Here is an 11257-nt window from a genome sequence, read left to right on the forward strand (position 1 = left end):
CAGGGACGTTACGGTGACAAACAATACGTCTACAAGCAGCAAGAGGATAATATAGACCCAAGGAAACATTTCAGTACCCACACTACTGATCCATTTCGTTGCTCAGAGGCCCTTATACCAATCAAGAGCTTTAAAAACAAAAACAAGCAAAAATCCCCAAACTGACAATGAGATCACAAATAGAGAGTCTTGCTTATCTCTGGAGCAACACAATGACTTTGAGGCCCAGGTGAGCAGATGCTGACCAGCTGGACCCCCCTCATCTCTGCTCACGGGAGGCCTCTGGCTGGTCACGAGGCACCAGTTTTTGACCCTCACCTGCTGTGTGTTCTGAGGCTGCTCCAGGGAATGTGGCCCCAGACACTGAGCTCCTATCAGTGATTTTCACCATGAGACCACAGCTAGACAACACGTTTCCTCTGCCTCGTGTTTAAGGACATTCCAGTCTGGGGTCACCCAAGTTGTCCTTGGAATCACCAGAAAACACAGGTTACCCATCAGCCAAACCTCTCCCCTCCAGGGAAGGGAGGGACTGCCATTTCTTGAGTGCCTACTATGCGTTCTGGAGGCAGGAGCCCCCAGCCTCAGTGACCAGCACAGGTCAAAGTCACCAGATGTTCTGATCTTGTCTCTTTTGGGTAGTTTCTCTCATCGCAAACATCTGTGGGGGCCATCCTCCCCCAAAAGGACCAGGTTCAAAGTGCGGCTCCTGTTCTCTGCTTTTACCCCAAAACAAGCCACAAGGAGCAAAGACCATCCAAGGAACTGCCAGAGGATTGACTCTAAAGCAACTACAAAAGTAATTAAAGTAAAATAGTGATTGTAGATTCTAACAGATGAGTACATGTTCACTATACAATTATTTCAATCGTTCTGTATGTTTAATTACTTTAATTTTTTATTTTATTTTACTATATATTTTTCATATTTTATATTTACTATATATATTATACATATATATATATCTTTTTTTTTTTTTTTTTTTTTTTTTAGTGAGCTCTACACCCAATGTGGGGCTTGAACTCAACTCTGAGATCAAGAGTCACATGCTCTACCACTTGACCCAGCGAGGTGCCCCTGTTTAACTAGTTTTTAAATAAAATATTGAGAAAATTTTAAAAACTAAATAATGCACACAAAGATGGACACCTTTGGTAGAAGCAGAAAACCCATTTCCTAAAGCAAGAGCCTTTTCAGATCCTTGTAATCAGAGTAGTCCATGTCCCGTCACTGAGACAATTAACTTTGGCTTCCAGGGTGATAAGAACAATGGCCCACAACTGGTACAGGGAATTCAGTAATTTATGAATAGCAGCTGTCACAGAAGGGAAAGTCCAGTGGAGCCCACTTGATATGGTCACACTGTGGAAGGTGGGAGCCACTGAAAGCAGAAAACCTTAGTATGACTTGTGCACCAAGAAGAAGCAAGCATGACAGATAACACAGTAAATGCTATGTGATATCCTGCCTCCTGTTGCTCTCAGAGCTGGATGTCTGTGTCTTATTTTAGGTTGGCCCGGAAGCAGATCTAAGACAAGGATGCAAGTGGAAGTAGTTTATTTGGGAGACAAACACAGAGAGCAGCAGCGGGAGTGTAAGGAAGTGAGACGGGGCAGGAAGAGAAGACAGAACAGGGGGTGTTCATGAACAGGTCATTGCAGGGGCACAACCAGCTGGGGACCTGGGAGATGTGTAACACATCTTGGAGTGGGCCCACCCACGGAGTGAGGAAGAGAAAATATGTTTCCACCACTCCCACCAATCGTTGGTTGAGGCTGCTCCCTGGAATGCCTACTCCCAAGTACTTCCAGGCTGCCCTTAGCAAAGAGCCGCAGGTGCTTCGGGTCAGCTACAGAATGGCAAGTGGGCAAGACACGGACGTTGTCTGAAACACCCAATGCAACAGAGTGTGTCACCCTGCTTGTCTCTCCTAGCCAGAGCTCTTCAGCCCCCTGAGCAAGACTCTTGCTTTGAATGGTACAAAATGTTGGTGCTATTTGATCGCTAAACACAAGCCCACAACTTAAATCTGCTGCCCAGCTAAAGAAACAGTGAGTTTTCCCATGCCAGAGGAGATGCCAGAAGTGGTGGGCTTTTCCAGAGTTAAGATGTTGGAAGGGAACTGGAACTTGATGGGAAATGTACCAGCAGGCTGGCCTTAGAACCCAGCCAGCCATGAGACTGACCTGTGTCTCTGTGTTTAACAAAGTGGCTTTCACCTCCATAGGAGTAGGAACAGCTCTGCACATCCACACTACCACTGCACACAGGGTAGATCTCCTTAAGTCACACTGGGTGTTCAACGAGGCTGGTGGGAAGCATGTGATGGGCATGGGAGAAGGACCCTGAGAATGGAGCCACTTTTCCTGGACCTGCCACCTCACCCCGTGCCCTTCTGGGTGAAATAGCTGCTCCACCTTTGTGTTTTGCATGGACACACACACACACACACACACACACACACACACGTCCTCCCGGAATTCAGGATTCAAGTCATGGTAAGTGGGAGGAGACAGAAAAGTACAATTGAAGACTTGAGGAAGTTGCTTTCACAAAAATTTATTTTGCAGGGTCCAGAAGCCTGAGCCAGGGAAAAGCAGACCCTTAGGCCTCTTGCCTGGGGCGAAGATTGCTAAAAAAGTCACGGATTCTCTCGCCAATTTTCTGAATCTTCTCACCAATCTTCTGCCCACCTTGTTGGATGAGCTCACCCAGCTGGCCCAATTTCCTGACTTGTAGAATCTGTGCATCAGAAGGAAGCAGTTTCTTTGTGGGGGCTGGACCCAGGGTCAAGACAAGACCCCTCCCCTCCTAGACACCCCCCTTCTTGGGCCATCCCAGTTCATCCTCTGGCTGTAACCTTTGGAGTATGTAGTTGATTGAATCGCCACACCCACAAACAGATGAGGAAACTGAAGCCCAGAGATAGCAAGGGGCTTCCCAGGGTGTCACAGCTGAAAGCGTATTACTCTAAGTGGTTCTCAAGCTTTATCAGGAGTCAGAATCCCCTGGAGTTTGTTAAACTACATATTGCTGGGCCCCACCCCAGAATCTGATCCTGCAGATCTGCATGGGGCCTGAGAAGTTGCATTGCTAATAAATTACCGAGTTCTCACGGCCACACTTTGAGAGCCTGTACTAAGGGATCACAGAGCCTGTGAGGTCCTGGAGATGAGGCCCAGGTTGAGGAAGAAGCCCAGGCTAGGAGGGGCTTTCTGTGCCCTGGATGGGACAGTGGTTAATTGGCCCATAGGATGTTCTATGTACCACCACCCCATCAACCCCTGCAACCTACAGGGAGCCACTCACCGCATCACAGTTGATGTCAAAGTAGCCCCTGTTCTGGTCCAGGATGACTGTCCCTTCACACTGCTTCACCAGCTGAGAAGAGGAGGCTCCAGGTCAAATTGGAACCCCTATGCCATAACCTCCCAGCCTCACCCCAGTGCCTGGAAATATTCCCAGGAGGCCTCTTGTTCAGCTCATTTGGGGGCTTCTGCCAGAGCCCCCAGCCTCACCCCATCGTCCTTGAAATCACACTGCTCCAGTGGCCTCTGTGTCGTCTTGGGGCACACAGTCTCCTTCACTTTGAAACTCACAGGCTTCGGGGTGTTTGGATCCCCGTCCTGGTCAGGGAAGCAAGCAGGAAGACCAGACTCAGGCTCATGGTTGCCTTCACTAATCTGTCTCCCTGCCCCATCCCGAGCCACCCAGCGAAGAGGGTAGCCTTACAACAGCCCCTGCTATGTGCCTGACACTGGCTCTGTGCAAGGTACGGAGGTGAGGATGACAAAGCCCATTCCTGCCCTCACCAAGCTGAGAGAGCAGGAGAGGACCTCAGGAAAGCTCTAATGAATAGCACCTCCCCCTTAGGGAGCCAAGGGAAAGCAGGGGCCTCCTGGGGACAAAACATTGCCACTGGAATCTCAAGGCTGAGCAGAGCCATTCCAGGGAAGTCACATCCCAGGGCCAGTAACCCCACTTTTGTCCCTGGAACTTCCAGAAGCCTGAATGGGAGAGAGTAAGGGTGGGGGGCACCTCTTCACACAGTAGAGATACTTTTTTTTTTTTTAATTTTTTAAATGTTTATTTTTGAGAGACAGAGAGACAGAGCATGAGCAGGAGAGGGGCAGAGTGAGTGGAATACCCAGAATCTGAGGCAGGCTCCAGGCTCTGAGCTGTCAGCACAGAGCCTGATGCGGGGCTCGAACCCACGAACTATGAGATCATGACTTCAGCCAAAGTTGGATGCTTAACCGACAGAGCCACCCAGGTGCCCCAACATAATAGAGATTCTAAGGCAAGAAGCAGAGATTCTAAGACAAGAAGTACTCGCGCTGATGGGGGTAACAGCTCTGGGAAGGTCTCCTGAAAGAGGTACGATCACACTTAAGGGAGGGGGGTTCCTGACATGAACAAAATGTTAACAATGGGAGGGACAGTATGGCCAAGACTGGCTAGAGCAGAACCTCCCTCCCCTCCATCCTCTCCTCGACTCACTCCCTCGGGCTGTGAGTCCTGCTGAAGGAGACGGTAGAGATTCTTCTCTGAGGACCGCTGGTTGAAGCCATCCACAGCACGGAGCACAGCTTCCTCGTAGCTAAGGGTCTGGGGGGTGGCCGGAGTGATAACCAGGCCCAACAGCAGTAGCAACAGTGACCACCGCCCCAAGGAAGGGCTGTCCCTCTGGGTCTCCATGGTCCCCAGTAGGCTTCCTCCCCACCTGCAAGTCCCTCCTTTATGCCCAGCCTGGGCCTGATGCAAAGATCCAACCAGGAGCCTTCCTGACCCGCCCATCACAGCCGCCTGCCCGGATGTGGGCTCAGGCTTGCCTCACACCTACTGCTGTTGCCTCACAGGGCTTGCTGGGCAGTGGGCAAAGTCCACCTTATGTGCAACTGAAGAAATAGTTTCTCCATCTCCCTGACAATGTCTTGGCCTCTCCTGGGACCCACAGAGGCAGGTCATTGCCAGGGTTGCTCAAGAGAGTTGAGTCCTCCAGAAGAGAAAGGAAGACAGGCACCTACATCCTTCTCCCCAGATGGCCTCCTCAGGAATCAGGGTAATATAGTGTATTCACCATTCAATCTCCAGCTCTAGGCACTGCCTAGCACTCAGTAGGCACTCAGCTAATGTTTGATGAATGAATAATAGTAACCACCCCTCATCTAGAGCCTGACCCACCCAGTCAGTCCTTTCCCTTCCCCCATGGTCTTCTGTTAAGTTTCTCAACTTCCACATATGAGTGAAAACATATGGTATCTGTCTTTCTCTGACTGACGTATTTCACTTAGCATAATACCCTCCAGTTCCATCCATGTGGTTGCAAATGGCAAGATTTCATTCTCACTGCTGAGATATATAAATATGTCCAAATTTATCATTTGGATAAATTCCTAGTAGTGCTATTGCTGGGTTGTAGGGTAATTCAATCTTCAATTTTTTGAGGAACCTCCACACTGTTTTCCAGAGTGGCTGCTCCACTGGTGCATTCCCACCAACAGTACAAGAGGGTTCCGCTTTCTCCACATCCTTGCCAACATCAGCTATTTCCTGAGTTGTTAATTTTAGCCACTCTGGCTAGTGTGAGGTGGTCCACCCAGTCAGTCCTAAGGGAGACCTTCAAGGCCACAACATCCTATTCTCTGGACCCAGCCCTCACCAGTTCAGGCGCTCAGCTCTGTCTGTCTCCTTTTCCTGGGTTCTTTTCTGCTGCGTTTCTCAGTCTAAAAATGGCCCCAGCCACCATCAGATGTGGCCTGTTGCCCTGGCTCCTCACCACCTGAGCCTGGGAAAAGGTCATTCCCTCACTGACCCACTTCTTCACTCTCGCTCACACTCAGGGCCACTGCAAGCTGACCAGACCTCGCTGGATGCGGTGGTTACTCTCAAGCCTTAGCTTTATCTATGCAGGCACTAATGACCCTTGCTCCATTGTCCCCTGATGCCACTCTCCTGGTTTCCCTCCCACCTCCTTGGTGCTCCTTCTCAGTCTCCTCCAAAGCCCCTCCTCTTAACATGAGGGCTTGCAGAGTTGTATCCTGGGATGCTTCTGTTTCCAGCCCTCACACCTCCCTGGAGACACCCCTCTCAGGGCACCAGTTGTCACAGACAGACCTTGTCTGCATCTCTGAATTCAAGACTCCCATGAACACCCCTGGTTGTCCCCAGGGCCACCTGGTCTGCTGTTTTGCTCGGTGCCACTGCATGAACCTTGAGATGAAAGCTTGGGGAGTGCCCCACCTGCTCCTTCTCCTGGGGACACTCCCTTCTGATCTCCCCCGACACACATACCCCTGTTCTGGTTCCTACCATCATCTTCTCTCCTCTGAAGTGTGATCATTCCTGCACATCCCAGGCACCAGGAAGCCATATAGACTCCAACTGCTCAGACCCCTCTGAGCCTCCTTCTCTTTCTCTACCTCTGCACCTGATGCTTGGCACACTCTTCACCTTGTGAAGACTTCCCTGACCTCCCACCAGACACAGCAACCTCCTCCTCTTTGCTTCCTCCAGGAAGTCTCCTCTGAATTGACCCCAAATGACTCCCTGTCCAGTGCTCTGGTTGAGACACCAGGCTGGGGTGGCCCATTCTGGGAGGGGGACGGGTGTGGAGAAAGCATAGCTGGGAGAAGTGATTAGCCAAAGAGATGGATGGGTCCAGAGGCCATGAGGCAAACGCTAGTCCCAGCTCTCCTGTGGAACAGCCATGAGGCTGTGAGGCCTGGGGTGGCTCTTGGCTCCAGTTGGTCCGTAGGACTCTTGGGGACTTGGGTGGGGCACCTCGGAAGGTGGCAGCCTGGATGAATGCTGCTGGTTGCACACTCAGCCTTGGGAAAAGGAAGGAGAAACGGGCCTCTGTGCAACCTAGTTTCACAGTCCAGCTATTGCCCCACTGGCCTCTTGGTCAAGCAGGGCTTCACATCAGGGCCTTTATAGCAGTTCTGCCCAGACTCCACAATTCCCATTGTGCGCCTTTCTCTCACCTGAAGGACTGTACTGCCAGGAGACCTGGCATCATTTCCTAGCTGTGTGACTTTGAGCAAGTTACTTTGTTTTCCTGGGCCACGTCTTTAGGATGGGGATTACATGCCCTGCACTGCCCGCATGGGGACACACGTGACAGTGGGTGCAAAAGTGCATGTTTACTGTCAAGTCCTGTGCTCCCAGGGCACTTCTGTGAGTGAGGTCAGGGTCAAGTCTCCTTGCTCTGCAATGACTCTAGTTCAACTGTCCCCCAACAGATACATGCACACATGCAAGTCTGGGAGCTGTGCCCTCTTTGCCAACAACACCGCCCACTGCCCCAGGCTCCTGTCACATTTCCACTCAGAGTCAGCCTCCCCAGGAGGTCTGTCCCAATATCACCCCCAGTCGGCATCCTCTACAATGCACCCCACACCCAATACCAGGGTGGGAGGCAACCCACCACCCTTACCTTTAGTCTCAGGCTAGTTCCCAGGATAGTCATGAAGTCCTGAGCTGCCCCCTCAGACTGGGACTCCCCAAGTCATCCCTTCTGTCCAGCCTCCCTGTGGTGAGGCTATACCTCCTCCCAGGCACGGGCTTTGCAAATGTGACAAGTTTGTCCCACAGACAGAGGACAAGACTCTCTATTCCCTTCAGCCCACAGGTTCCCCAGGGGACAGGCCCATTTCTTCTTTGAGTCTCCTCTCAGGACTCAGCACCGGGCTCTGCGCTCAAAGGAGTCCAGCAGCCAGCAGGTCCTGAGCCAGGTTCAGAAAACATTTGTCAAAAAAACCCAAAAGACTAGGGGCGCCTGGGTGGCTCAGTTGGTTGAGCATCCGACTTTGGCTCAGGTCATAATCTCGTGGTTCGTGAGTTGGAGCCCCGCGTCGGGCTCTGTGCTGACAGCTCAGAGCCCGGATCCTGCTTCAGATTCTGTGTCCCCCACCCCTCTCCACCCCACCTCTGCTTGTACTCTGTCTCTCTCTGTCTTTCAAAAATGAATAAACATAAAAAAAATTTTAATTAAAAAAAAACAAAAACAAAAAAATACACAGCATGGGGTGGTGATAGGTAATTTCTAGCAAATCTGCCCTTGTTTCCTTGGGGACCCTCCCAAGAGGGTCCTGGGGCATGGTGTCCAGGGAGGTGGAGGCTCTGTCCAGGGGGAGACCCAGATATTGCCTAGATGTCAGCTCCCAGGGCCCATCTGTCTTTCCCCGGTGGTGGTTGCAAGGGGAAGGGGAGCAGGAAGTGTCCAATCAAAGCATGTGTCCTCCTGGGAGAGGCCAAGGCAGCTGTAAGCAATCACACCCTGTCCTGTGCAGGGATATCCACCCTGGCCAGGGACCCTTGTAAAATCAGATTTCCCGTCCGCACATTTGCTGCCAATTGGGAAGATGAGACCTCCCGCTTCTGACCTGGGCAGCCCCTCCTTCTTGCCAGGTGACCTTACCCTGGGCCATTCCCCATTCCTAGCCTCTTCCCTTGTCAGTGATCCATAAACCCTGTGCAGCTCCAACATTTCTGTGCCTCCAGGTGGCTGAGGACATTGCAAGAGCAGGAGAGAAGACAGTCCCCTCTTTCAGCCTTCCCTTCCAGCCCCCCCCCACCACCACAGAACCCCCCAGAGTGATGTCACTGAAGTCAGGACTGGCCCATGACCAGTCTTCCCTCTCTCCTGCGGGCAGGGCAGCATGCACCTGTAACTCGCACCCGCTGCCTGTGGCTGTAGGGATTGGAAAGCAGGCATCTGCTCCCAAATAAACTCTCTTTTTGTAAGAGTTTTAGTGAGCTGTAACCGACATGCCACACAGTTCACCCATTTAAAGCGTAAATCATTATAGTGATTTTTACTACATTCACAGAGTTGTGTAGCCATCACCACAATTTTATTTAGTTTCATTATTTTAATTTTTTTTTTGAGAGAGAGAGAGCGCAAGTAAGGGAGGGGCAGAGAGAGAGGGGGACACAGTGTCTGAAGCGGGCTCCACGCTGACAGCAAAGAGCCTGATGCGGGGCTCAAACTCACTGTGAGATCATGACCTGAGCCGAAGTGAGACGCTCAACTGACTGAGCCACCCAGGCGCCCCACCACAGTCCATTTTAAAACATCTTCATTATCCCCAGAAGAAACCCCCTGTTGGCAGTCACTCCCCATTTCACCCCAAGCTGCACCCTCGGCCCTAGGCAACCACTAACTTACTGTCTGTCTCTATGGATTTTCCTATTCTCAACATTCCATATAAACAGTTTGGTTTCTTTCATTTAGCATGATGTTTTCAAGGTTCATCCATAGTGTGGTATCGACACTTCATTTCTACAGCCAAATAATATTCCATTCTATGGTTATACCACGTTTTGTTTACCCACATATCAATTGATGGACATTTGAGTTGTTTCTACTTTTTGGTTATTACAAGTAATTCTAATTGACTCTTTTTTTAAATTTGTTGTTTTTAAGATTTTTTTAAATGTTTTTATTTATTTTTGCGACAGAGAGAGACAGAGCATGAGCAGGGGAGGGGCAGAGAGAGAGGGAGACACAGAATCCAAAGCAGGCTCCAGGCTCTGAGCTGTCACCACAGAGCCCGATGCAGGGCTCAAACCCACAGACCGTGAGATCATGACCTGAGCCGAAGTCGGACGCTTAACCGACTGAGCCACCCAGGCGTCCCTAAGATTTATTTTTAAGTAATCTCATCACCCAACGTGGGGCTCAAACTCACAATTCCGAGATCAAGAGTTGCATGCTCTACAGACTGAACCTTCCAGGTGTACCTCTAATTGATTCTTAATGTTTTCCAGGAGCACAGTATTAAGAGTGGAACTACACATGCCACCTCCCTAGCCCAGGACCACAGGGGCGAAGTCTAGCCCTCTAGCCAGGCATTCAGGGTTGTCCATCATGTGCCAACCTCTTCACCCTCCTCACTTCCTATTCTTCCCACCTACATATAAAGGCCCTAAATTTTGAAACACTACACTGGCTTCTCTACCTGTAAACCTTGCTAAGGCCTCGCCTCTGCCCTTCCTGCGTGTCCTTGGTTCACCCCACAGCATATTTAAACTCAGTCCATCTCTCAAGGTCAGCCAAAATCACACCTCCCCAAGATGCCCTCCTTAATTGCCAATGATCCAGAAGGAATTCTCCCAGCCACTCCCTGGGGGCCCAAAGTACACAAACTGTCCCTAACTGGTCTTACTGCTGATGCTTTATTCTTTATCCTTTACCCCAGAGAGTTATAGAGGCCCACAGCATCAGGGGAAGAACCTCAGAGGGAGTAATCCTGAACTCAAAGAGAGAGCTCCAGGACCAGGGACACAGCCTGGGCAAAGGCATAATGGCCAGTAGGGGCCATGTGAAGAGACAAGAGGGGAACAGTAAGTGTTGGAAGCAGTGATGGGGCAGGGGGGGAGGGAACCATGGTCCTCAAGAGACTCAGTGGGGACTCAGAGCAGGAAACAGGGCTTGTTTGAAGTCTGAGCAGGGCAGAGAAGGTAGATGGGTCAGAAGGTTGAGGGAGTGGGGGGATTCCCAAACACCAAGGGAGCCGAGGACAGAACAGCCTTGCTAGGACATTTCACGGCATGAGGCATATCAGGGACACTTAAAGAAATTCAAATGGAGAAAAAAAATCTCTTAGAGTCAATGACCAAACTTTAATTTTCTAAATGAACCATTCACACAGTTGACTAAATTTACTGACTTGTCCAAAACATATATCATGTCACGCTGTGGGATGAGGGGAGGAGTGGAGTCGTGGGGTCTGAGAATGTTAGAGGGGCCAGGCCTCCAGGGACCCCAACCTTCCCTGTGTCCTCAGCCTCCCTCTCTCTGTCTCCCTCTTTCAGGTTCACCATTCTAGATTATGTTTCTGGGGCACCAGGGTGGCTCAGTAGGTTAAGCAGTTAAGCACTTGACTCTTGGTTTCGGCTCAGGTCATGATCTCACGGTTTGTGAGTTTAAGTCCCACATGGGGCTCTGCACTGATGGTGCAGAGCCTGCTTGGGATTGTCTCTCTCCTTCTGTCTCTCCCCTGCTCATGCTCTCTCTCTTTCTCTCTCCCTCTCTCTCAAAATAAATAAAACTTAAAAAAAATAGATTATGTTTCCATGTCTGCTCAAATTGATTATAAAGAGAAATAAAAGCAGATCTAGTAAAATTGCACTAAGTCTTCAAAATATTCAAACCAACTCCTGTAACGTGCTATAAATGGTATAAAATGTTTGAAGAACTGTTTTGGTTGATACACTTGCTAGATTCTGTGAATTGCTTAGTCTGAAAAAT

General features: G+C 50.2%; 1 protein-coding gene across 1 annotated transcript; it reads right to left on the bottom strand.

Moving 5' to 3' along the window:
- Positions 1 to 2543: 2543 nt before the first annotated feature.
- Positions 2544 to 4729, bottom strand: CAMP (cathelicidin antimicrobial peptide). Its single transcript, XM_058727129.1, has 4 exons — positions 4501 to 4729; positions 3519 to 3626; positions 3310 to 3381; positions 2544 to 2742 (listed from the first exon to the last, which is right to left on the bottom strand). Exons 1-4 carry the CDS (start codon positions 4696 to 4698, stop codon positions 2605 to 2607), a joined length of 516 nt encoding a protein of 171 aa, XP_058583112.1. The 5' UTR covers positions 4699 to 4729; the 3' UTR covers positions 2544 to 2604.
- Between the last annotated feature and the right edge of the window lie 6528 nt (positions 4730 to 11257).

The sequence above is a fragment of the Neofelis nebulosa genome, chromosome 4, assembly GCF_028018385.1.
Source record: "Neofelis nebulosa isolate mNeoNeb1 chromosome 4, mNeoNeb1.pri, whole genome shotgun sequence".
Lineage (NCBI taxonomy): Eukaryota > Metazoa > Chordata > Mammalia > Carnivora > Felidae > Neofelis > Neofelis nebulosa.

Bases quoted from the DNA above. Each gene is read 5' to 3' on its own strand.
- CAMP (XM_058727129.1), bottom strand. From the start codon at position 4,698: ATGGAGACCCAGAGGGACAGCCCTTCCTTGGGGCGGTGGTCACTGTTG. The intron at 3,382-3,518 runs GTGAGGCTGGGG...TCCTCTTCTCAG, and splicing joins GTGATTTCAAGGACGATGGG to CTGGTGAAGCAGTGTGAAGG. The intron at 2,743-3,309 runs GTGAGTGGCTCC...TCTGATGCACAG, and splicing joins TTGACATCAACTGTGATGCG to ATTCTACAAGTCAGGAAATT.